At 32.3% G+C, this 25,463-nt stretch overlaps 8 protein-coding genes across 18 annotated transcripts; 4 read left to right on the top strand and 4 right to left on the bottom strand.

Moving 5' to 3' along the window:
• Nucleotides 1–80: 80 nt before the first annotated feature.
• LOC128876931 (pseudouridine-5'-phosphatase) lies at nt 81–2,704 on the bottom strand. Of its 3 annotated transcripts, XM_054123768.1 has the most exons (6): nt 2,566–2,704; nt 1,812–2,472; nt 1,434–1,555; nt 941–1,159; nt 601–833; nt 81–523 (listed from the first exon to the last, which is right to left on the bottom strand). In XM_054123768.1, the coding sequence occupies exons 3-6, from the start codon at nt 1,435–1,437 to the stop codon at nt 344–346; spliced, it is 636 nt and encodes a 211-aa protein (XP_053979743.1). In that variant the 5' UTR covers nt 1,438–1,555; nt 1,812–2,472; nt 2,566–2,704; the 3' UTR covers nt 81–343. The 3 variants fall into 3 exon arrangements, with proteins under 3 accessions (XP_053979743.1, XP_053979740.1, XP_053979741.1); XM_054123765.1 differs by lacking the exon at nt 1,434–1,555; XM_054123766.1 differs by lacking the exon at nt 1,434–1,555 and having other exon boundaries at nt 1,812–2,156.
• LOC128876923 (uncharacterized) lies at nt 2,628–6,057 on the top strand. Of its 5 annotated transcripts, none has more exons than XM_054123751.1 (5): nt 2,628–2,768; nt 3,428–3,508; nt 3,587–3,820; nt 3,888–4,569; nt 4,655–6,057. In XM_054123751.1, the coding sequence occupies exons 3-5, from the start codon at nt 3,797–3,799 to the stop codon at nt 5,809–5,811; spliced, it is 1,863 nt and encodes a 620-aa protein (XP_053979726.1). In that variant the 5' UTR covers nt 2,628–2,768; nt 3,428–3,508; nt 3,587–3,796; the 3' UTR covers nt 5,812–6,057. The 5 variants fall into 5 exon arrangements, with proteins under 5 accessions (XP_053979726.1, XP_053979729.1, XP_053979727.1 ...); XM_054123752.1 differs by lacking the exon at nt 2,628–2,768 and having other exon boundaries at nt 3,352–3,508; nt 3,587–3,607; nt 3,722–3,820; XM_054123754.1 differs by lacking the exon at nt 3,428–3,508 and having other exon boundaries at nt 2,633–2,768; nt 3,722–3,820.
• A 140-nt stretch (nt 6,058–6,197) lies between these two features.
• On the bottom strand, nt 6,198–7,668 carry LOC128876930 (3-oxoacyl-[acyl-carrier-protein] reductase FabG-like). The gene is made up of 4 exons (XM_054123764.1): nt 7,521–7,668; nt 6,928–7,244; nt 6,659–6,860; nt 6,198–6,560 (listed from the first exon to the last, which is right to left on the bottom strand). The coding sequence occupies exons 2-4, from the start codon at nt 7,242–7,244 to the stop codon at nt 6,318–6,320; spliced, it is 762 nt and encodes a 253-aa protein (XP_053979739.1). The 5' UTR covers nt 7,521–7,668; the 3' UTR covers nt 6,198–6,317.
• Nucleotides 7,669–8,327: 659 nt separating this feature from the next.
• LOC128876934 (NADH dehydrogenase [ubiquinone] iron-sulfur protein 6, mitochondrial) lies at nt 8,328–9,170 on the top strand. Its single transcript, XM_054123775.1, has 3 exons — nt 8,328–8,635; nt 8,742–8,918; nt 8,992–9,170. The coding sequence occupies exons 1-3, from the start codon at nt 8,501–8,503 to the stop codon at nt 9,052–9,054; spliced, it is 375 nt and encodes a 124-aa protein (XP_053979750.1). The 5' UTR covers nt 8,328–8,500; the 3' UTR covers nt 9,055–9,170.
• LOC128876933 (protein SYS1 homolog) lies at nt 9,107–10,347 on the bottom strand. 3 transcript variants are annotated; one of them, XM_054123774.1, is made up of 3 exons: nt 10,186–10,347; nt 9,950–10,070; nt 9,107–9,833 (listed from the first exon to the last, which is right to left on the bottom strand). In XM_054123774.1, exon 3 carries the CDS (start codon nt 9,730–9,732, stop codon nt 9,250–9,252), a length of 483 nt encoding a protein of 160 aa, XP_053979749.1. In that variant the 5' UTR covers nt 9,733–9,833; nt 9,950–10,070; nt 10,186–10,347; the 3' UTR covers nt 9,107–9,249. The 3 variants fall into 3 exon arrangements, with proteins under 3 accessions (XP_053979749.1, XP_053979748.1, XP_053979746.1); XM_054123773.1 differs by lacking the exon at nt 9,950–10,070 and having other exon boundaries at nt 10,186–10,344; XM_054123771.1 differs by having other exon boundaries at nt 9,950–10,341.
• Nucleotides 10,348–10,452: 105 nt separating this feature from the next.
• LOC128876935 (mitochondrial import inner membrane translocase subunit Tim9-like) lies at nt 10,453–11,461 on the top strand. The gene is made up of 2 exons (XM_054123776.1): nt 10,453–10,758; nt 11,119–11,461. Exons 1-2 carry the CDS (start codon nt 10,711–10,713, stop codon nt 11,347–11,349), a joined length of 279 nt encoding a protein of 92 aa, XP_053979751.1. The 5' UTR covers nt 10,453–10,710; the 3' UTR covers nt 11,350–11,461.
• A 314-nt stretch (nt 11,462–11,775) lies between these two features.
• Nucleotides 11,776–14,599, bottom strand: LOC128876926 (G patch domain-containing protein 2). 2 transcript variants are annotated; one of them, XM_054123757.1, is made up of 5 exons: nt 14,229–14,599; nt 13,541–13,716; nt 12,914–13,268; nt 12,600–12,802; nt 11,776–12,543 (listed from the first exon to the last, which is right to left on the bottom strand). In XM_054123757.1, the coding sequence occupies exons 2-5, from the start codon at nt 13,695–13,697 to the stop codon at nt 11,834–11,836; spliced, it is 1,425 nt and encodes a 474-aa protein (XP_053979732.1). In that variant the 5' UTR covers nt 13,698–13,716; nt 14,229–14,599; the 3' UTR covers nt 11,776–11,833. The 2 variants fall into 2 exon arrangements, with proteins under 2 accessions (XP_053979732.1, XP_053979733.1); XM_054123758.1 differs by lacking the exon at nt 14,229–14,599 and adding an exon at nt 13,341–13,445 and having other exon boundaries at nt 13,541–13,645.
• Nucleotides 14,600–15,181: 582 nt separating this feature from the next.
• Nucleotides 15,182–25,342, top strand: LOC128876919 (uncharacterized). Of its 2 annotated transcripts, none has more exons than XM_054123745.1 (10): nt 15,182–16,020; nt 17,796–18,254; nt 18,340–18,443; nt 18,518–18,713; nt 18,929–19,046; nt 19,717–19,864; nt 19,983–20,848; nt 22,006–22,573; nt 22,775–23,336; nt 23,431–25,342. In XM_054123745.1, the coding sequence occupies exons 1-10, from the start codon at nt 15,642–15,644 to the stop codon at nt 23,598–23,600; spliced, it is 3,570 nt and encodes a 1,189-aa protein (XP_053979720.1). In that variant the 5' UTR covers nt 15,182–15,641; the 3' UTR covers nt 23,601–25,342. The 2 variants fall into 2 exon arrangements, with proteins under 2 accessions (XP_053979720.1, XP_053979719.1); XM_054123744.1 differs by having other exon boundaries at nt 18,926–19,046.
• The last annotated feature ends 121 nt before the right edge of the window (nt 25,343–25,463 follow it).

Raw genomic sequence — 25,463 nt, 5'->3', positions numbered from 1 at the left:
TGATGTTATTACTTATACGATACATAGGTTTTAAAAATGTATCGTAACCTGTAAATGAAAAAAGGAAAATACGGTTTACGTAATGGTTTTAAAGACATTTTATTTGAACTGTTTTACAAGCCATAAGGAACATTTAAGTTTACTTTATTTTTGTATATTTCTAGTAAAAATAAATAATGTAACAAGATAAATTCACAATTTATATTTTTAACAAATATATACTTCATCAGTTTCCTTTTTCCTTTATAAATGTTAATGCTTTAATGTTAATCTAACTGTTGGAACATTGAACTATTACTTTTTTTATGAACTATATATTTGTCAGACATATACATCTCACATGTTACGTACTATATGATGGCAAACCAAACATTTCAGGCTTAAATTCCTCAAGGCTATTTATTACCAATGTTGGATTTTCAATATAACGTTTTGGTAATTGTGGATCCGGAACCATGACAACCTGCATTCCAGCGCTAAGAGCAGCTTTTACTCCATTTGGAGCATCCTCGAACACAAGACACTAAACAAGCATAAGCGTAATACTTGGATTAAAAATACTCGTACGACTACGTTACGTACATGAACTATACAACGAACCTTTGAGGGATTAGGATTATCGGGAAAACGCTTTGCGGCAATCAAAAAAATATCTGGTGCTGGTTTACCGTGAACAACATCAGGATCAGAACCGCCGAGTACTTTATGGTTAAATAAATTAAATACCTCTGTCCATCTTTGAGTTTTCAATTCAAAATTTTCTTTACTCGAACTCGTAGCTAATGCAAATGGAATATTGTTTTGTTTCAGATGCGTTAGCAGCCGTTCCGCACCTATTCGTATATAATGGATTATACAGTAAACATAAAAATACTCTTTCCCGAAAATAATTTTGTTGTTCTCGTATTTCGGTAAATTTAAATAAACTTGGATCTATTACCCGGCATTAGGTTTGCGGATGGAAATATTTCTTCGTATATTTTAATTATCTCGCTTTGAAATTCGTCTACCGTTAGAGGTAAGGACAACATTTCAACTACAGCTTCAGCGACTGCTGTAGTTTTGAAACCCATAGTTTGTGCTTTATGCTCCCATGTAAATTCTTTTCCATAGCGATTTGTTATGCGATTAAACGCATCCGAGTAAAGCTTTTCTGTATCTATCGAGATTTTGATAAAAGATTATTTTACACAACTAATATAACACATAGAATTTATTTAATTCATTAACTTTAACTAAAATATATAATTTATGTTTATTTGTAGAAACTGTGTTGAAGGTAGCTTTTAAAAATGATAACAATTTAAAATTTTTCATTGAAAATTATAAGTTAATCTAATGCATGTATGCAAGGCATGTATGTAAGGCATGTATGTAGAAAATTCTAACACAGCTTCCTCAAAGAAATAGGAAGAAAGCACATACAAACTCACGCATGATGAGTGCTTTTTTAACCTTTTCATTGATAGTAGAATCCGCTCATATAGATGCATGGAGTATTTTAATTTATATTCCTCATATTTCATAATAATTGCCATTGAGACTTTATTCATTACTACACGTGCATAGACAAAACAAAATTACTAAATTCGCATAAATAAACATAAACTTATCTAAGGGTTAATTGGAAGTATACATCACGGAAGAACCGTACTTTTGTAATATATAAAACACACAATTAACAATAATTCCTTCCTAATTGTTGCGTTAAAGTTGGTTAATTTATCATTTATAACCGAATTTCTATATTTATTTAATACATGCGAATACTATAGTATTTCATAAAGCAAAGATTAAATGAAATTCCTTACCAAGCAATAATCCATCCATATCAAAAATACAATGCGTAACATTGTTAAATTGATTCTTAGACATTTTTTTAGGTATAAATAATATTTCCGTGATAACAAGCACCTCAAATCAACTGATAATGTCGCTTGATATTGTCATACTGAATTATGGCGCCAATTACGCAACGTTACGATAAAGCGAGTATCGGTCATTTCATTGACATTCAGGCTTACATGTATATTAATTTTTTTTATTCACGAGTAGGAAAGTTACTTACATTATGGAAATATAAAATATAAATTATTTATCTTTATAATGTAGCATTTTTACAAAATGTTTAAAAAGGGTTACAGATCATCATAATCCTGAAATAAGAATTTTTTAATTTTATGAAATAAAAAAATTGATTGTATTTATTTTACGACATTTGAATGTATAGGAATCGAAGGCGTGTGATTGTTTTCTTCTGTATTGTTGGCACCATGAAGACTGTATCAGGAGTCCTAACTGTGTAGTGTAGAAGTGTTATCAAAATCCCGAGCTTGAAGTTATGAATATTTCGTTGAAATATTGCGCCGCAAGTGGACGAAATATTCATAACTTCAAGTTCGGAATTTTGATAACAGTTTTCTAGTCACTTTCTTAGGGAGTTGGATCTCCTTATACTTAGTATAGTATAACCTAGTATAGTATAGAATAGTATAGTATAGTATAACCTAGTATAGTATAGAATAGTATAGTAGAGATTAGTATAGTATAGTATAACCTAGATACCTAGATCAAGCTTCCGGGTTCCGTATATGCCTTGAATCTGCTTTAGTGCTTTCTCGCGTGATGTAAACGGACTTTCGAAAGTAGTGATACCAAATTTGCTATCAAATCCTGGGTTCACCTTAGCAACAGAAACAAATAGGAATAAAAACATAACAGGATTTATTATTAGGAGATCCAACTTGATCCTACTATTTAAAACGCATGTATGGAGCATTCTGTAAAGAATTCGTTATTTTTACTGGAATGTGCCAATTAAGGGTGCGCAGGAGACCCAGCAAAACTCCGAGTTGACTTCAGCGACAGTTGCGGGGAAAGTAGGAAGCTCTGGGACAAGGATAGATAGATCCTTGTCTCTCTAATGATGCTGTGACAGAGAGGGAGATACATCAATCGGAGGAGAGACAAAGACAGAATGATGTCAAACGTTTGCAATTTTCCAAACAGTTATTATAATTTTATGAGGCGAGGAAGCGACCTTTCCGGCTGATTTTTTTTTTAAACTGTTCCTTATAAAATACCGTTGCGGGGGACAGTTACACATTTTGCAATTTCGCTTTTGAAACTTGCTAAAAATACGTTCAAAGACAAGAAATTTTTTTTTTTCAATTTTTTCCAAAAAACGCTTGACGAGACGATAGATTTACTTCCCCTGATTACGAAATGCATAATTATTATATGTTTTTTTCATTATTGTGCCTGAAAAACGGAAAAAACTATCTAGTAGTTCACCTACTTTCCGTTGGTGGCGTCAGTTTGTCTCCTGCGCACCCTTAAAAAGTTAATACCAACCGAAAATAATAAAGGTGGCAACCCTATACATATCGCTTTTTATTTTTATTGAATATTTTGTGGGAAATACCAGTTTTATATATAAATAGGAAAATGTAAACTTCCTCTGAGAATGCATTTATGCGACTTGTTACTGCAAGGGAGCACTTGAATTGTACGTTGTATTTGAACATTTAAGTCGTATTACTTTACATGTTGTGATTCTAAGATGATCCATGAATCATTTTTTTAGGATTTAAGAATCCCGTTAGAAGTTAGTAACTATAAATATGATGACAGTTTGAGTTTAATCTCAGAAGAGAATGTGACAAATAAATATATTTTTACCGTTGTTAAATTTATTTTGTTGCTTTCTATTTGATAATAGAGTCTTTCGTGTAACAAAGTTCATCGAATCGTTATAAAGGCCTTATTTTACGAATCCAAGTATACACTGGTCATCATGAATTCTTCCAAGATTCAGAAGGTAATTATTTTGATTTCTTTTCAAGCGATTATTACAAATTATGCTTATGTATTTTAATATAATTTAGATGATAAAGCTTGCTACACAATGTCAACAAAATTATTACGAATATCTTCCCGATTGGTTGCAATACAATTATAACGAAGAGAAATATATAATGGAAAATATTCAATTTGCACTTTGTGGCCCTCCTGTAAATGCAGAAGGCAACGAACTAGTTAATAAAAAAGATATCGATAAGAAAACACATGAAAGTGTTACTGCAGTATATAAGCAGATAATAGAATATGGCAGAGAAGATAATAATAATCCTATTTATGTTGGAATAATATATAATGTAATATTCCCTGACAAATTGAAGAGCAACAATAACGAATCTACAGAAATGATCGATGAAATATGGGCTGTACCAGTGTTTAAAATAAAAAGAAAAATGAATACTATATGGTATATTGACAATAGTGGTAGAATATATCAAAGCTGGAATGATTACTTAAGTAATAATACATTACCCAAGACTGTTATGATTGTACCAAAGAATGGTTTTTATCAGCATGATCCACACTATAAAATCACAAAACAATCTTCAGTCGTATGGACTGAAATGTTACAATCACCCGCTTGTTCAGTTAAAACTAAATTTCTTAATGTTATTGATACTGCTACTAGCGCGTTAAGTCTTACCACAGCTGCCACACTAGGGGTTACAGCTTTGGTCACCCCTGTTGGACCTGTATTAGCAGGTGCAGGTACGTTTTCTTTCTTCTTTGTTTTATTTATACGTGCATATGACACTTAAGATTTTATATTGTGAGATCACATTTTAATTATCAGGCCTAATCACTTGTGGTGTAAATGGACTATGGACCATCGGTCGAAGTTCTCAACAGTTAGTCGATCGCCATTTACACAAAGAATCCATCAGCCCCATAAATAAAAATGCATTACCTGCGTGGCTTGGTCTAACTGGCACAGCTTTAGCATTAGGAGCAAATAGCGGGGCCATGTTTGTGTCGAAAGCTATCGAAAAAGGTAATCATATAAGCAATGTAACTAAAGTGGTATATAATTCAGTGGTAATAAGTAATTTAACGGTTAATGGGATAGGTATAGCTTATCAAGGCTATTCATTAATTGACAAATATCGCGAGAAAAAAGAGGTTGATCTTTTTGACGTGATGATGTTTAGTTCTCACGTTTTATTCTTCAGCAATACCGTAATAAATTCCAAATTATCTGGTGAACTCATAGGATCGTCTAATGGTACCATTCTTGAGAGATGTAAAAACGCTTTGCGTTTCAAACGCTTCCGTGAAGAATTTAATAAAATGATGGGATCAAGCGAATCTAATGATATAATATGTCCAGTCGTGACCGTTACTAATATAGTAGATTTTCGAAACATTTTCAAAGATTTAATAATCTTCAAAAATGGTAAAATCGTGGTAGGCGGTGTAGAATTAGTAGATCCTATTCAGCTCGCTGAACATTTGTTGAAAGTAGGCAAGATAGGACTCGATTTGGTACAATCTAATCCAAGGGTATATCAAAAAACATTGCTAGAGTTGAAAAATTTGTTGTCGCGTCTATTAAACAATTTCTATTCCGATGAACAGACAACGTCAACGCAACCTACTCCAAACGCAAAATCAAATAATGTAGATTCCTTTAACGATATACTCGCAGACGTAAAGACTGTGAACAATCCAACGAATACATTGAAAAGAGTTTTTAATATTGCTTTAGTTGTATTACGATATTGTAACGATCCCAAAATGTTTTTGTGTGATGCTGTTCACTTTGTGTGGGAATATTGTAAGGCAAATCTGACAGGGTTTCGTATAAACGCGTGTTCAACTTTGAGAACTAACGTCTCCAACAATGCATTAGCTGAGATTGTTGAATTTATATTCGACGTTATAGATGTCCTAAGTTATGAACTGTATTTAGCTTTTTATTCATACGTATCAAATAAAGAAATATGCATGTAAGTAGCCTTTAATATCGCGTTTTATAGAACAGATATTACTACATGAGATTGAATAGAAGTAAAATATTTGTTACACTGTCGAAGTGCCTTAAAAGAAACTATGAACAATTGTAATTATCACATTTGGAATTAAGACGAGACTTTATATCGCGGTTCCCAAAATGTACTATTATTAATTTACAAATGAATGCGCTAAATAGTTTTTCATTTTCTGGTAAACTATGCAAACTAAATTTTCATCGTTTTGCTGCTTGAATCATCGTGTGTTTATACTTCTACTGCGAATGCTTTGGACATTATTAAAAATTAAATACAAGGAATAATAAATAAAAAAAAATGTTTTTGCCGCCTAAAACTTCCTTGTTCTTCTAGGAATTAAGTACTGAATGATATTAATTCATATTACATTTAAGATATATCGTGTTCTTTTATAAAAATATAACATCTCAGAAATTGTATAAAAAGTGTACAGATATTTAAATTTGTTTGTGATAAGTGAAATGTAAGTTAACGAGGACACATAGCGTGTCTTCCTCCGTCGACAGGTAAAGTTTCACCTGTAATAAAACTAGCATCGTCGCTTGCCAGAAATGCAATTGCCTTCGCGACTTCTGTAACATCTCCTGGTCTGCCGAGCGCATGAGTTTCTTTACTGTGCTCGAAAAACTTCTTCAATTGCTCGTCCGTCATACCGCTGTTCTTATGAAGATTTGTAACTGTAACACCAGGATTTACAGCGTTTACTCGAACCTAGTAAACGAAAAACAAGAATTATATTTCCTCAAAGACTAGTAATAGATTTAATAAATTTCAAAAATGTTTTTATGATTTTTATGTAGAGTGCATACTTGTTTTGGCGCAAGCTCGAGGGCAACGCATTTTGTAAATTGATCGATAGCTGATTTACTCATACAATATGACAGAACACCTGGAAACGCTCTTATTCCGCAAACGCTTGACACGTTTACAATATTACCTTTAGTCTTCACTATATGTGGAACAGCCAACATTGTTAAATTGTATATGGAACGTACGTTTACATTGAATACCCTGCAGTATTTATAATTCTTTTACCTAATTCTTTGTAAATGTAACGTTTAGAATAACAAATTTATACCTATCATATTGGTCTAATGAAGTATTTTCTATACTTCCACTTTCCAATACACCGGCATTATTGACCAAAACATCTAATCTACCATAGTGTTTAATGGTGGATTCAATGATATTTTTAACATCGGTTTCATTAGTTATTTCTCCAGTTACAATAAACGGTTTGTTAGGTTTACATTTTTCAGCAACTGCATTTAAATTCTCCAAATTACGACCTGTTAACAATAACGACGCCCCAAGTTGGGCAAAATGAACAGCTGTTGCAGCACCGATACCAGAGCTAGCTCCTGTTATTAACACAACTTTTCCAGCAAATGCCATCTGAAATAAAAATATAATGAATAATTAAAATAGTCTGCTATTAACACAATTCTAACAAATATGTAAAATGTATTTTTTTCTTTTAACAAAAAAGATTAGAAATATTCGTAACATTTGTGAATTAATATTTGGGACGTAACAAAAGTAACATCATCATAATAAATGATTAAATATTCTCAATGCGGAAATAATTACCGTGACGCGGAAATCGACCTTGTAACAATATACTAAAATATTATATTTCAATGTATTCTTAGTTACAATATCTGCACTTACTTTGTATCGCGTTCAATTTATTACGTAACGCTGATTTTGTTTATTAAAACGGATTATCGTTTTCCAGTTGAAATTACGCAACGAATCAAATTACGTACATTCCCTTTTTGGTAAGCGCTTTTATTATCGCGAAATTACTATAGACACAACCGACTCTTATCGGTGTGGTGTAGAATGATTATATACAATGATGCAAATTTGAATTTTGTTCGTTGGACGCACAGTAAGTCGCGCAGGTAGTAACAAGGATTTGAAACATAAAAGAAATAATGAACAATTTTTTTATGCTTTTTATTTAAGATACATATAATACTTAGATTCTAAACTTATGTTATGGTCGCTTTGGTTTTTCGCTGCTAAGTGTCGCTATCAATTTGTTTACAACTACGTTGTAAAACATAAGAGTTAACAAACATTTTCTCAGCTAAATTCTAATTATCGCAATGCATAATTAAATGTTTATTATACAATGTTATAGTCGGCAATTGTCGATGTCGATGTGTCGGGTGCTCCTTCCACTTGCACATGCGCGTTGTCTGTAGCGCCAGTAAAATATCTAATGCGACCATAATATATGTAATTATATGCTTAAAGGATTAAATAGATAATAGAAAAAAAAAAAGAAAAATAGAAGTATAATAAATTGGAACTCCGCCACATTGTTTTAGGCTCTCTTCCCAGCGTCGTTTGGGTCGAATCCTATGAACAGAGCTTTGCAAGATACTCCAGAGAGAAGAACGAGAAATTCCTGACACGTAAAAGATTACAACAAGAACTATTTCGTTAGAAACTTGAAAGAGATATTCTAGAGCGTGTTTCAGTATTAGTATAGTTCAGCGTTTAAATCTTAATTTGGTCTCATTTACAATTTCCATTGGTCAATTCAGCCAATGAGTATGTAAATTTGGTACGTGAAAAAGTGTCGCTTCTGAATCCGCCAAAAGTTATCTCAGGGAGAACAGTGATAATATTTAGAAAACATGGCAAGTAAAAAAGTCGTTGAACTTTTCGGAATTTCCAGCAAAAGTTGTAAAGCTAATTTTGCAAATGTAATAGTACGCAACTGTTCGAATCTCCCTTCGGATAGTACTAAAAAAGTGACGCATACTGGTCAGGTAAAATATTTCTTATCCGATGTTGGAGTTTTTCTTTCTGTAGGAATCTCGTTTTTTAATAGAAATATTTTGTTTACGCTAAAATACGTATATTATTCCGTAATAGGTGTTCGAGGAGGATGATTATCGAAATGTCAGATTCACGTACAGACCAAAAGAAGTTAACGACAATTGGGCCATCAAATTAATAGACGAAGTTCCACCAGCACCTGCCAAAGAACGAATTGTAGCTTGCGATGGAGGTGGTGGGCCTTTGGGTCATCCAAAAGTTTATATTAACTTGGTACGAATTAAAAATAATTGCTTACCGATCTAGAGCATACAGTTTTATTGTATTTATAAATCAATTTTTCCAGGACAAACCCGGTAACCATACTTGCGGCTACTGCGGTTTACGTTTTTACAAAGAAGGTCACTGAATAGGTGACTATGAGAAAACAAGTAGTTACATTGCACTATGAATCTTGTACATATGATAAAAAGTATTTATTGTAATTATTATTAAAAATATAATACAAAAGGTATTGGTCTATTATCTAAAAGTCTTTAATTTAAAACAATGATAATATCTATAGAATTTAGATAATACAGTAAATTTTATGTGCACGCATACATTACAAAGCTGTTTTATGACTGTTCATACCTAACGGTATCGCTTGTAATTCAGTTTTCATACAGAGAAACTCACCACAAACACACATAATACTTACAGATACGATATTCAAACACCACCAGCTAAAGGTCGAAGGAAAACTCGCGTTATATATCCAACAACATAACAAATGTATCAAGTGTGCTGTACATGCAAAATCCATACACTGTTTCGTTCTTTGTACCAACCACCACAACGCGAATGCCCCAACTAATGCATTTATGATAAAAATGATTATGGTAAGCTGACCAGCATAATCTCGAACATGTATTTCCTTATAATGAAAGGCGTAATCTAGCGACTTTGTTGATCCAAGAAATGAAGCAATGATCCAGATCCATAATCCAAGGCAGAAATACATGACAGTTTGAACAGCAACTATTTGGGATATTATTAAAATAGGATCCCATATTGTTTTACGAAATTGTCCAGAAATATTATTCATCGTGTTTGCTATTGAAAGTTTAACATCTGCTTATTTGTGACAATATTCCTTATTATTTTGTTTTCTTTGTATTCAAATATCAATTTAATTCTTCTTTCAATCTGAAAGAAAAAATAATTGAAACAATAACATCGATTTCGAGATATATTTGGAATACGAAGAACGCGTTTACGACATTAGTAGCAATCGTTTCGCAAAATTAAATTAAGATCCTTACGTCATTTCTACAGAATATTTATTAAAAATTTGTATAATTTTGCTCTGCTTAAAGGAGGTTAACCTTTACACACTTTGAAGTATAAGTACGTTAGTTTACAGTAGTTCGGAATATATTTCTTCTTCGGGAATATATTACATGAAATTTAATAAATTTTATGGTACAGTTTTATACAAGATTATCGATATGTCTTTTATAAAAAGAAATAATGAACTGTGTACGTCTCTGACAGTTACCATTGCTCAAATTGTTCACTGTACATGCAGGAATAACTAATCGAGTCGTATTTTTCATGATATTTTTCTAATTTAACGCGATGAGGTACATATAACGATTACAAATGAATTATATTGTCAGAATCAATTAATGTCAACATATTTTGTGTAAAACTCCAATAACCAATAACACTGAACTGGTAAAACGAAAACGTGGTAAAAAAAAAAAAGGCACTAGACTTATTCCTTATATTTTTTTATTTGTTGACGTTACCGTTACATTGAATAGAATAAGATAATTACATTCACGAATTTGGATTGTTTTAGGATCAAAAATTCGTGTGGCCTATCACACTCCTTGAACTAGTTTACAGTAATTCGATTACTTGTTTGTCTAAATATATATAACGCGCACGTGCTGTAGAAGAGTAAATCCACTCTAACCTTAAAATTATTCACGTCAAAGTTCCTTTAGTGTTGCAGGGTGTATCGGTAACTTGTGCGTGAATTTAAAGATTTATATTAGAAACAAAAGTAATTAGTCTGATGGCAATGCAGGTTCCAACAAATGTGGATTCTGAGCAGATTAAAGCTGTATGTATTTGCAGTGATTTCATAAATAATCGTCTGTAAAAAAATTGCATTGAAGTATACAGGTTGGACTAAATAAAGTGTTACGTATTGTTTTCTTCGAAATCGCTGTTAATATCGGCTTGACTTTTTTTTGTTTTTACTTAAATAAAAAGATGAGTGTTCTTAAACTATCTAACAGTCATTGTAACAAAATTGCATATCAAATTGTTGGCTCCTATGTTCCATTTAATGTAATACTAATTTAAGTGAACGTTTGCAGTGATTTTGGAAAAAATAACTTGTAAAACTTCATTTGATGCATCCTGTACGAACGAGCGATGTACGTACAGATCTGAAGTGTATAGAATTTTTGTGCTTCAGTTTAGAGAATTCCTGACATCATATAACAAATTATCAGAAATTTGTTTTATTGACTGCATAAATGATTTCACTGCCCGGGATATCAAAGCAAAGGAAGAAAAGTGTGCTCTAAATTGCATGGAAAAGTACCTGAAGATGAACCAGAGAGTTTCTCAACGATTTCAAGAGTTTCAAATGATTGCCAATGAAAATGTATTGGCAGCTAACAAAAGCTTAAGCGACAATAGATAGTTTTACAATAAAACATATTATAAATTAGATGTTTTGCCTTTATCTTTTGACTCTAAATAAAATGGATGTATAATTCAAATTATCAAGGAAGTAATAAACGTTTTCATTTCCAATTCATAAGTTGAACATTGATTGTAATATATTTAAATAATCGTATATAAAAATATTGAAAAAATTTTAATAAAAATATATTATGTAAAAAGTTGTTAAATAAAACTTTTATTTAGTAAAATATGGATTAATAATTAAAATGAAATAGTACCAAATTCATAATTGTATTTGTAATGTGATTACAAGGTCTAAGCATTTCAGGAAGTAAGGCAAATAATGTATACTGAATGTCTAATATTTTACAATGTGTAGTTGTAGACTTTCAGTTATACATTTCTTGTGATAAAAAAGTAGTATATAAGAACAGCTTAAAAATATGCATATCAATAATTTATTTTAGAAAACAGATTAACAAAAAAGAATTTTGTTTAGTTTAACTTGATTTCGAATGACCAAAATCATGAAATTTTTGTTTTCCATGAATTTCAATGTCCATGCTATTTGAATCCCATTCAAAATGAGAAAACTTTTGTAAATTTTGCATCGAATCTAAATTTGATGTGGGACTTATACTTTGCAACCCGAAACTTGTGCTAGAAATTTGATATTCCTGGTTATGCATTCTTGGCTCCGGATTCGGAGAATTCGGCGGAGTTCTCCTTAATCTCTTATGATCCGAAAATCTTTTTAATGGTACATGATCTATGCAAATGGCTTGCGTTGTATTTCTAGTTTTGTATAAAATTGGACATCCTAAGTCTCCTTTTAAACTTAAACTATATAAATTTGCAAGGCGGCGGAGTTTCTCTCGCTCAGGCTGACGCATAGGATGTAATTTAAGTTCACTTTGGGTAGGATCTTGAAGAAACCTAGAAACTTTTTCGTTAGCTGACGTAATAATCGAATATCCAGGTTTATTATCAACGTGACGACGGCCAGCACGAATTTCTCTTCCGCTATGACCTTCTCGAATTCTTTGAATTCTTTGCCTATAGCTTTTCCTTGCTTTATCCGTGGCATGCTCGAAACTACCGTGCAATATCATTTGGAATGCTGGATCTGTAGTAACTTTATCTTCGTTAGTACTTTCGCCATCGTCCCACCAACTTGGTTCTCCGATCCAATCCGACTGTTCGTCATCTCCTACAGTTAAAAGAACGGTTTGAACATAGTACTATTTGAAGCTACTAATCGTATACCTTCTCGATCCTCATCGTTTGTAATAAGTCCAGCTTCCGAATCACTAGAGGAAATACTTGAACTTGATATTCTCGAGCAATCGATTGTATCTTCAGTTTGCATTTTATTGCGACTTTTTGATTTTGTATTTCTACTGGGTTTCAGTGATCTCATTTCACAATCTGTAGAACGCTCCCTACACGACCTTTTACGTTTTCCACACCTACAATGAAAAACTTGTTTCGTAACAAACCGATTTTTTATAGTTTCGAAATTAAATTCTATTCTACAGTTCTACTATTACATATCATGAATATATCGTCATTTATATTACCATATCGTTCCATATCTGTTTTTACAGTCGCTTCTGAGAACCCTCTTTTTATCTCCAAGAGTCGTTGACATAATTGCAATGGTTTGAGAAGTTGACGGATTAGAATCGGAATCGATAGCCATTCTTTTAAATTTTCTTTTGCGTCTCGGATTTACGCTAGACACGAAATTTTCATTAACCGAATCGCTCTCGATATTACTAACATTGTTTAAATTAGAAAAGCGAGCAAATCTTTTCGTTTGATTTGTATCGTCGCTATCGGATTGATATTTAGAGGCAGTATTATTCTTCGGAGCGTGGATGTCGCATATGGAAGACGAACTGTCATCTGAATGTTTATTCATGTGTAATGATGCTGAAATAAAGAATAATTATTAAATAATTATATCTAATGTTCTATCGATATCGCTCGTGTTCTGAAAATTACTTTTCAAAAATGTGTAAACTGTACTTCTTTACACGATTAAACATTCTTTCTACAAAGATACTCTTGACAACAATCCTCTGTCTGCTCTGTAGAAATAGACTGGAACTGATTTCATATAAATACTTTAACTTGCAAATAATTTAAATAAATAATTCTTTAAAAAAGATTATGTTTGCATACTTTTATATCCTTTCACTTACGAATATTGCCTGTCGAACGAGCCCTTCTTCTGATACCCCATCTGCGCCTGACATTTGCGCTGTTGCTGCTTTCTTCCAATGCCAAAGTTAAGTCGTGCACAAGTGCCTCCATTTTTACTCTTAAATCTGCTGGCACAGCTTTCAAAACACGCTCCATTTGAAGGATGCAATTGTTCCTAAACATCATTTGACGCAATTCATATGGAAATTTTTTAATTCCATAATATAGAACTGAACAACACTGAACATTTGTTACATAACAAATAATAGTTGAAAAATTATCCTATTATATTGTTATAAATTTATTGTGTTAAATATTTTGTTATAAATATATGATTATATTTAAACTAGAATAACAATATTTATTGACATTAAATACGTCTGCTTTAAATTATATAAATGATTGTACGATTTTCAGTACGAAATATATTATTCAAGAATTCGAACACTATATGTCCATTTTTTTTATAACGAGCGAATTAGTTTATTTAGCATGTATCTTATCTATTGCTTTACAACTGTCAATGAACTTAAATAAACAACGAACAACGTCCTGCAGACATTACGAGATAGAATATTTTGTGTTATTATTAAAAAATACCGATTATCAAGCCAAAATCAGAAACAAATCGAGAATACATCATATTTGAAAAGTGACAAGATAAAAACAGATTAAATTCGTGCTTACCTTGTACATACAATTGTGCAAGACGCGAATTTTCTTTAAATTGGTATCATTATTAGTCGACAACTCGTCTAATTAACAATGGAAAAAAAAAACAAAACGGGTGATAGGAAACTGTCAATTCCAAACTATTTTCACTGTGCGCCACAGCCTTCTGTCTTTCTTTCTCTGTGTGGTGTGTAGATCCCAAGCTAAAGATACATATGCATTTGCGCGCGCGCGCGTGCGTGTGTGTGGTGTGTCTGATTACAAGCTATAATTTGGTCATGGTTCCACTCACTGAACATAGTACAGTGGTTTAGTATAGATGAGTGGTTTTCTACTAGTGGCGCCATCGGTGGTAAAATGCTCAAGTTTGTAGTGAAAATAGTTCCCACTGTTCCTATAAGATGGCACCACTAACTAAGGGGTCGACTGCATTGAATAACTATTCATAAACAATGTTAATTGGTCTTATTGTATAATCTACGTATGCATAATGTACATGCATAATCGGTGAACACTAAAAAGATATACGTTGTCTGTTTTGTTTCCGGATCTGCAAATATTGTAATATGAACTTTACTTTGAATATTTTTTTACATTATTGCATACTGCGGACATTTTGTTGTTTCTTACGCATTCAAGTTTCCTATAAATGGATAAAAATTCGTAATCTACTCATGAAAATTTTCTTACAGTAAACTCTCTCGAGCTTTGAATTATTCATCCACAAACCTAGGAACCCGTCGAAAACCATTGGTTCCTATTCGCGAACCTATTTACCCCGAAATCCCTTAAATATAGATTTCAATTTAAATCGATAAATGATAAAAATTATTTTTCCGTCCAGAGGTCCATTCTACGTTTTTAATTCATTTTCAACGCGACGAAGAATACCTTTGCCCAGCCGTACCGCGATTATCGAGACACTCTGTATACATAAAAGATGACGCAGATTGAAAACACGCCTTTAGCATATTTTTTTCGGCCATTTCCGGTTGTGTTTTACAGACGCTTCGTGTCTGTCCGAAGTTATCGCCGTTTCTTGTTCGTGGCTTCGACTAAATCGCGTTTATGAAAGGATAAGCAGTATTCGGCCGAAACGTAGTTCTCGTTTTATAATACGTGTGTGTTGGTGATAATTTGGTAGTAATGAGGAATTGCTCGGTAACGTATCCAATCGAAGGAAAAACCTGGCGGTTGTGTAAATAGCGCGTAGTGGTAACTGCGCGTATGTTATGCGCATTCGCGGACAGATGAGCGCGGGATCGTGATACCCAGACGCGAGGGGAACTGTAACACGGGTGGCTTACGCTGGGTAGTACTGTTTTAATGGAGTTTACACGAAGTGTGTCGTGTAACGTGTAATACAACGTTCTTCGCGCATCGATCGTCGTACGTATAACGAGTGCTCGGTCCCAAAGGGGCCGCACAATGGACGATGCAAATGTTAATGGCGGGAACGCCGATGAGGCGCGCGAGAATCCTAACCTCGAAACTGGCAGTATGCCGGAATTACAAGAGACGCAAGATAATGTGGAAACAACCGCTAAAATAGACGGTCAAGAAGTGAACGGAGACATAAAAGGCTCTTCAAAAAAGTCACCGATCGTTAGGAGAAAGATGCGTAAGTTCAAGGCCAATTCAACCAGCACCATCGAAAGCGATACACCGTTGGACACAAAAGGACGCAAGCGTAAGCTCTCGGAACCCGATGATGCTAGTTCCGACGAATCCATGGAAGTCTATGGATTCGATGTACAAGAAGCTAAGAATGTTCAACTAAGAATTCATATCCTGAGAAAACTAATTGGTACTAATCATTGTCATGCTACATTCAATATATAGACTATATGTTTACTAATCAGAATATTGTTATCGTATAATTGTTTTCACGAACGAATAATTGCGCAGAATGAACACAATAGACGATTGTTTTTGTTTATGTATATTGTTTAATGGATAGTAGGGTGGATCGACCCCTAACATGTATGTTCTTTCAAAAATACTATTAATGCTTTAGTCATGTGTACATTGTATGGATTTTCCATTTGAATTTAGTATTATTGAGAGTTTTATTTATATACATTGTATTTCGTTTATCTAGCAAAGTAAATATCTCGTGACGCATTGAAGTTATGAAAAAATTTATTTACAAAAATTGTTCGGTTTGTAGGGTACGATCATATGATGTAATTTTTTCAAGCCTGGAATAGTAGGGAGGGGGGATTTCAAAGTCAAAATAAGTTTTTTAAATGGAACTATATATTTTTTTTTTTTAGAGGCCTGATAGCTTTTTTCGAAACGAATTCAACAGTATATCACATTATTTAATTTGCTGTTTCCAAACATTAGAAATTATATTATAAACTTGTAACATTTTAAGTAGGTAATGGTAGGACATATCGGGTTGCTGTGTCTATTAGCTGCAACACTGTAAACAAAGATCGACCTTTTCATGTCTCCTGAAGCATCTTAAGTTATCAAAAAAAATGAATACTATATTTATAGTTTATATCATTTGAAATTGTTTGAATAAATTAACAATGTTTCTTATTGGTGACACTGTTGGCATTTGTTGGCAAGGATGCCGTCTATGAAATTTCCGAGGCACTTCAGCATAGGATAAATATTTATCACCATGCAGACAAACTAATTCGGCTTTTTCCTGAACTGTTAAGGACATTTTCTGGAACTCAATAATTTCGAAAGCACCGAACAGAACTAATCTCTAGTATTGCACTTTCTCAACTAAAATAAATGAGACTCGAGCTAAACATCACAACTCAACAAAACAAATGACAACAGTGTTACAGCTAATAGCCGTGGTAACCCGATATGTCCTACCATTACCTACACAAAACGTTACAAGTTTATAATATAATTTCTAACGTTTGGAAACAGCAAATTAAATAATGTGATATACCATTGAATTCGTTTCGAAAAAAAGCTATCAGGCCATGAAAAAAAAATATATAGTTCCATTTAAAAAACTTATTTTGACTTTGAAATCCCCCCTCCCTACTATTCCAGGCCCGAAAAAAATTACATCATATGATTGTACCCTACAAACCGAACAATTTTTGGAAATAAATTTTTTTCGGAACTTCAGTGCGTCGCGATATATTTACTTTGCTAGATAAACGAAACACACTGTATACATACATGAAATAAATGTGTAATTGAATTAAAACTGATATTAATAGAAACTAGAACCGACATTGATTTTTAAAATATAATGATATATAAACAATATAGTTTTAAGTACATTTTTGATCAAGGTACTAATTTAAGAAGTTATAATAGTAGCTGTAATTTAAGAAGTTGTATTACCAATTGCATCTACAATTTTAAAGTATTTAGTTGAGAATTAATTGTTACATCAAAAATGTATGATAAAGTAATAGTATTTGTTCTTAGTATCACACACAATATTATCTTTATTCAAAGTTCCTTTGAAAAATAAAAGAAAATAAACTCTATTAGTTTTTAAGAAAATAGTTTGCAACAGTTTATTTGGATAACTGTATATTTATACAATCACGTAGGGAAGAAGTTTGTTTTACGTGTTTACTTGATTTATTACAGCCGAAGCTGAGACGGAAACTCAATTGGCCAAGCGAAATAAATATAGTATAAAAAGGAATTTCGATGGAAGGAAAGATGATCATGATTCAGATGATGGTAAAATGCATCATTACGATACGGAACATATATTAGATGTAGAAATAATAAAAAAGGAAAAAGAATCTGATAAATCAGAAACAGATTCAATTGGAATACCAAATACTATGGAGTTTGAATCGGAAGTACAAAAATCAGAGGACGCTATGATAAAATCGACAAATTCATCGGCTGGCAGTAGTCGGCAGAAAGCGGCTGTCGATATTACGAATCCTGCATTCAAAGAACCTTTTAAATATGGGTGGAAGAGAGAGTTAGTATTTAGAGCAAGTACTGATTCGAGCCTGAAAAGAATGGCTGATATTTATTATTATACACCAAAGGGCAAGAAAGTTCGAAGTTTTAGAGAAGTTGCGGAATTTCGTAAGTGTAATTTATGAAAATATATTACTGACAACAACGTTTGGAACGAAATATAATGTTATTTTTTTTTCATTTTCTTTTTTAGTTAATACAAAGGAGTTGACTATTGATAATTTTACATTTTTCAAAGAACCAGTTGGCATCGACGATCCTGATAAGGAAATTATCCGAGATGCGAAAAGAATGAGAGTACGTTATCTTTCTTGATTCGTAACAAATTCACATCAACGTTTAGCTTGGTATTAAGTTTTACTCTGCTACAGGGATCCATGGGACCGAGTACTGTGTCGCCTCGAAAAAATGTTCCATATAAGAAAAGTACACCTGGAAGAAGGGCTGTGACAGAATCACCCGCTTCTGCGCCTGCACCTGTACCTACTAAAGTTGCTTCTAAATCGCCGAAAGCGGCGTCAACGGGATTTAAAGTTAAAGTGCCTGCAAAGAGAACTCCACAAATAAGTATGCACTTATTATGTCAATGCGAAGATATAGTTTTTTTTTTATGTGTTTATTATGAAAATTCATTTATAACATCTGAAATATTTGTTCTACTTTTATATTTAAAAAAAGAAAACTTGTCACTATTTATTAGTTAATGGATTACCTTATTTATAGTTTCCGTTGTTTTAAACCATTTATTTTTATGAGAATTTTTATTCTTCTATGCATAGCAGAAATAAAGCCGTCTTTCGAAGAAAGCGAGATGCTTCCACCGCAACGGACCACAAGCACAAGAAGAAGCCAGCAATTGGTTGAAAAACCACCACCTCCTAAACCTAAAAGAAAACTAACGTAAGTAGCTGATTACTTTAATCATAATTCTGTTTATTATATCGTATGATCGCGATTAATTTGCAATATTCGAGGGTATCCAATTGCTTCACTAGTTTAACACGATTGTTAATCGTGTTTAATGTGCTTTGAAAAGGTCCAATGAAGGATTTACAGCATGTGCATTCATTATGTTTTTTGAGAAAATGAATATTTATTTGTACGTTGATGTCTTACAACGTATCAAGTAAATGGAAAAAATTATGAGAAAATAATAAATTCGCTCAACTTATCCTAAATTCTCAATTTTATAAAATTCTATATATAATTTTATAGTAGTTATTGTACTGGTTCAGAAATGTTTGTTTTATTTTGCTAGTTAAACTGTATATTTCATGTTATTTTATATAAAATTTTATGCATAAATTTTGCTTCAGTAGGCGCGTAAATATTAGAACTAGCGTTACAAGAATATATTAAAGTATACTTTATTCAATCGATCTTTAATTGCATGCTGTACAATAAGTATACGTAATTATAGATTTCGAGATTTTATTCTGAAACAGTTCAAACTTTTCCTTCTATATTTTTCATAACTGTATCCTTCTTTATCCTTTTGATCCTAAAATCCCTTATTTAAATTTTGTGTTTTATTCCTTGATCCCTTTCCCGATCGACGCACATCTTACAGGACCAAAGTTCAAGAACCGTGCAGTATAAGGTGCTCGACAAGTATGGGGTTGATACCAAGCTTACAATGTAGTGTGTGTCTCTGTTTATATCATCCGGAATGTGTTGGTGGTGTGGAATTTGCAGGCAATGACAATTATATTTGTAAGGTACGTTTCCTTAACCACAGAGTATTCTCTCTTAACATTGTTTTAAACAATTAAATTCTTTTCATATTATCGGTTTAATATATCATATTAACCGATATATATTATAATTTTGTTGTAGAATTGTCAGCAGGATACTAGTGAATCTCAACAACCTCAAACAAATCCAACTTTGACACCTCCTCCGTTAATACCGATTAGTATGCTAGGCACGCAAGGTGCAAAGTCGAAACATCACGTTACTCTAACTCCACCAAAACTTCAAAGAATTCCAAAATCTGACAATCCAGACTCGCAGTCTCGAAACGGTGCTAAAGTTTCAAAAGCATCGTCGGCAACGTCATATTCTTCATTGAATTCAGATAAAAAAGAAGGCAACTGGTTTGCGCAAGCGGAACATGAATTTTTACAAAGTCACGATGGCGTTTTGCCACGACCAGCGCAAAATATTGCTCTAATGGGAGGTAAAAAATACATTGTTGTGCCAAAAAATAATGCTATGGCTGTACAGCCGGCAATAACAGTGAAGCCTGATAAAATTGGTGATAAACCTCCGATACTCCAGGATGGTTCACTCACCGATATATCGAACACTGTCGATAATTCTATACTCACAAAAACACGTGTTTCTTTGTCAACGAAATCTTTGGGAAACGATAGTATTGATGAATCAACTGATAAAAGTGCATCAAAAGATACATCTCATGCAGAACGTACTCTATGCTCCCTAGGGAGGGAAACGAAAGGAACATGTAATAACAGTGATAGAACAGATACGTCGACTGTAAACGGATCGGAAAATGATTCGGCCAATTTAAGGACAGATCTTGCATTAGAAAGCATTAAATCAATAACGAGTAATAAATCACCTGAACGAATGGCTGTAATAAATAATTCGAATACGATTAGTACAAATAATGATCCGCTTAAAGCAGATTCACGTCAATCTATAACAAGTAGTTTGGGTACCATTAAAATAAGTAGCAAGTAAGTGTTTGTTTCTCAAACACGCCTGTATATTTCTTTTTACTTCCTTTTTTTTTTTAAACAATCTCCAAATAAGTTAAGGCAACTCTCTTTTGAGGTTTTGGCAGTTGCTTTGTACATATTGTATTTACAAGATATGTGTGTTGTTTCTGTGATGATTAATTTTATATTAGATATACATATATATACATATATATATATGTGTGTGTAAAAACAATTACAATTTTTTTATTTAAACATTTTTTATATAAATTATGCCAGGTTGATCATTTTGTTGAATCTATAGCAAAATAACTATGTATATATTCGTATTCTTTTCTACAAAATTTACATAAATAGTATTGTAAATGCAATATATACTGATGTTTATTATATTTGGAAATATAAAAATTCGACGTGAAAAATGAATTTGATTTTATCTTGTGATCGAAGCACACTGCCTTAGCTTCTTAGAAATGCGGCCAAATTTTTGAGACGTGTGAAAAATGAATAGAACAATCATATCGTTGGTTCTTGCAGGTATTCTGTAATTGTAGTATCAAAGTAAAAATATCTTCTCCCTGTAGTCTTAACCTTTGGTTTAAAAGAAAAACAGAAAATTGGACAACCCTTGCATGCGTTATTTACATTCATGCTACAATTACAAATACAGCTACTGATAAGTGCTTCAGTATAAAAAATCTAATTCATTTTTACTTTTTATATTTACAGATATAAAGACATGTGCGAGCTGAAACACAAAAATCTCTTAGTGCGTTTTCCCACAAACATCCAAAAATCCTTGCTCTCCTTATTATTTACACCACCTGTTTGTTTGTTTTTTGTTTCTGTACTTCTTTGGTAATTTTACAATGATAAATTTTGTAACCTTTGAAATCATTGTCTGAGGCTTTTACTTATATTATCACTCGTTTAATTTGACATGATTATTGTTGTAAATCATTGGTCCTTTAAAAGTCTCTTCAAAAATTAACGTTCACTCATCAATCTTAAGGGAAATTATAATTAAATGTAATAAAGTATAAATTTGCTCTTTTATCTAAGAAAACCAATGTTAATATGTATTTTAATAAGCGATACCCTTATTATGTATATTTTAGGCCATTGTCTCGGGAAAGGAAACTATTGAAAACCATTTTTTATTCTCATACTTTCAGAAGGAAACAACATCATCAGGAAACGGAACAACAACCACATTTTATGGATTCAGTATCTGCTGGTTATCATGCTTTGCTACGTATTTTTCAATATCTTAAGGTTCAAGAATTGCTTCGAGCTGCGAGAGTGTGTAAGATGTGGCGAGACTTAGCTGCGCATCCCTCTTTATGGAAGACTGTGCGAATGAAAAACAGTCAAGTCACAGACTGGGATGGTCTAGCAGACACTTTACAAAGGCGCGGCACTCAACACTTAGATCTACGAAAAATGCTCGTAGCTGGAGAATCAGATAGCATTTGGAAAAAGTTCTTATTGGTAATACCACGTGTAACTAGTCTCGTCAAGCTAGAGCTATGTAGATGTCCCGTGATGGTAGTCGAGGAAGTCATCAAGGGCTGTCCTCAATTAGAAGTGTTGAGTGCAATGTCGATAAAATGCGATACTTTGAATTTGGAATCGGTTGGGAATCTTAAACGTTGCCAAGAATTGAGGCTCAAGGCAATTAGCGGCATGTCTCTGCAAGAAGATCTCACACCTTTACACGAATTAACACAATTATCACAACTCGTAAGTATAATCATTATTAAAATTATTTTTCAACATTATAGGAAAACACCATTTTTATGGAGTGCCTAATGTAAACAGGAAACTGTTAAAGTGGTGTTCGCTCTTAACTATCATATCACGATTTTCATACTTAATTAATTATATATATATATATTTTTATTTTTATATACGTATTTTATTTTTTTTATATACGTATTACAGAGTTTAACATCAGTTAAGGAACTTGGAAAGAAGAAAATCGATATTATACAAACTCTAGTAAATTTGGAGACATTAGAATTAGGAGAGTGCTCTGATTTCCCAGATAAATTTGGTACTACAGTTTTAATAAAGTTACAAAAGCTAGAACGGCTTAGGCTTGAAAAAGGTCAAGGTTCGTGTTGTACATTTGATATTTTGGATGGTGTATCTAAATTGCAAAATTTGAGTCAAATGGAATTGGTCAACTTTGACGTGAAAAACGGCTTTGACAAATGTCTTGCGAATTGTAAGAATATTAAAAGGTTGTTAATAATACCAACTTACATATCTCAATCTGCAACATCCAACAACATGGTGCTTGGCGGCGTTACAGAATTGTCAAATAATTTGACACATTTTGTATGGGGTGTTACACTCGAGTTACTTAGGGTTACAGAACTATTTGTTGATCAGTGTAACTTAATGAATAAACAAGTTACCGGTGATTCGATACCAGTCTTGAAACCAGTACCTTGTTTAAAATTAATCGAGGATGTCGGGGATGAGAATGACAATCAGAAAGGTACTTTTTCGAACAAATATGTACATTTTTGTATTACATACAAATTTCCTGTATGTGAATAATTATTTTTCAACGATTTTTTTATTTTTTTCAGGTGACGATAAACAACAACCAAATTTAACAAATCCTCAAGTGGATATATTGCCATTGCCACAACTTCAAAAACTTTTACTAACCGCATTGCCTAAGACGCGCGTTAAAATCTTGAAGATTCCTTTCCATGCTACATGGCGGCAAAGCATTTCAGATACTGCTACGCAATAGAACATATGTAATAAACTGTACAAATACATATACTACGAGGGAAGAAAATTAATTGATATAAGAAAATTAGAAATTTTATAAATTTGACTCCACATGTCTGCACAACTAATTGTAAATTTGGTGAAAAGTAATTTAATATTTATGTTCTACGTGTTTTATAGTCTTCAGTTCCCCTTGAATAGTGTATCGATAAACTCTACAGTAATCACAAATACTGTTTCTATTAAAGCGTTTAATTACAAAAAGAAATGAAGAAACAGGGGACCATAAAGAACAAATTTTACGAAAGTTGGTATCCTTGTGTTGAATCGTTCGAAAAATGAAAGACAAATTTTGTAGGCTGCGACAGTTTCAATGTATGGTCCACGGATTATTTGGTATACTGTAACGTGTATCCGTGTAAAGAGAAATGCCTGAATTTCGAAAAAGATGTATATGTTTATTAGAGTAATTCTGGTATGAAATTAAGATCTACAAAAGTTTCGCACATGTTAATTAAAAGGGAATTGATAAACGAACTACACTAATTTTTTTTTTTTTACGAACGTGCAGAACTTGTAAGACATCTTGTGTAAGATGTTGAGTCAAGATAGATTGTACTCTTAATTTCGTGACGTACAACGGATTTCTATTGAGGTAGCAGTGACAAAAATCGAAACGAAATCAGGTGGTCTATAAGGCTCTATGTAGTTAGGCTGTATAAATAACGGTATATATTATTGTAACTGTATGTGTATCTTTAATATTTAAGATATGAGTTTTCCGCTGCAAAGAAATTATGGAGAAGTTTATGGGTAATGTTGTAGAATGTGTAATATACTTACGATTCTGCATAATTCGTAATGAAATATAATATTATGAAAACTTAGTTATTTATCCATACTTGGTACAAATTGCGTAATTAAGATAAATTCCCTAATTAGGATGTTAAAATCATTTTCAAACATTATAATTATTTTTGTTCCTTCCTTTCTTTTCCCACTTCTTTTGTTATACTTATCTTCATCGTACTTTTTATCCTGCCTTAAATACGTTGTTTTTTATAAGGATGTTTTATAATTAGTTACCTTAGCTTTGCAGCGTGAAAATTCAAGTAATTGTTTTATTATATAATTTTTAGTTGTACACAAACTGTATAATTTATAAACATTAAGGGGGATCTATAGATACACTCCTAGTTGACAAGTTAATCAGAAAAGAAAATATTTTTTATGTTAAATCGAGCTGTGAATACTACTGAATTAAATTTAAGTATAAATAATACATTTTCATGGCTCTTAGCCTTGGTATAAGTATTAGAAATACTTTTATATCAAAGTAATAAATGTTAAACAACCAATACATAATTTAAAAAAAATGATCTCTTAATATTTCTCCAAATTTTCATTTCGTTCATTTGTTTTTTAGTTCACGATACGTATTTTACAGATTCTTAATTCATCATATTTTTCGTTTGTTTCTTTTACGACTCCAAACAAAAGTACTTGTCTTGACAAATTCATTCGCACAATTTAATGTTTTTTCGTTATCTTTAATACTTAATACATTTTACTCCAACATGTTACTGTGTGTATTATAATCATCCTTATATTTATACAAGAACTTATGTGTGAAATAGAATATTAAATTTTTACCATACGTAGATAATTATTGACGATTAACCTCTACTACTTTTTATTGGATCCCCGTTAATGTACTTTTATAAATAGAATAAAAAGCAATATAAATTTATTCTTAAACAAATTTATCAAGATATATGAATCACCTGTTTATTACTTTGTACAATATAGCTCTTATACAAAACAAAAATTCGTTTCATTCATGTTTTGTATATAATTTTCATTTTTAGTGAAAGTCTTATAG

The sequence above is a fragment of the Hylaeus volcanicus genome, chromosome 5, assembly GCF_026283585.1.
Source record: "Hylaeus volcanicus isolate JK05 chromosome 5, UHH_iyHylVolc1.0_haploid, whole genome shotgun sequence".
In the NCBI taxonomy this organism is placed as follows: Eukaryota; Metazoa; Arthropoda; class Insecta; order Hymenoptera; family Colletidae; genus Hylaeus; species Hylaeus volcanicus.
Note: the sequence above shows the minus strand (reverse complement) of the source record. Positions and strands in the feature narration are given on the sequence as shown.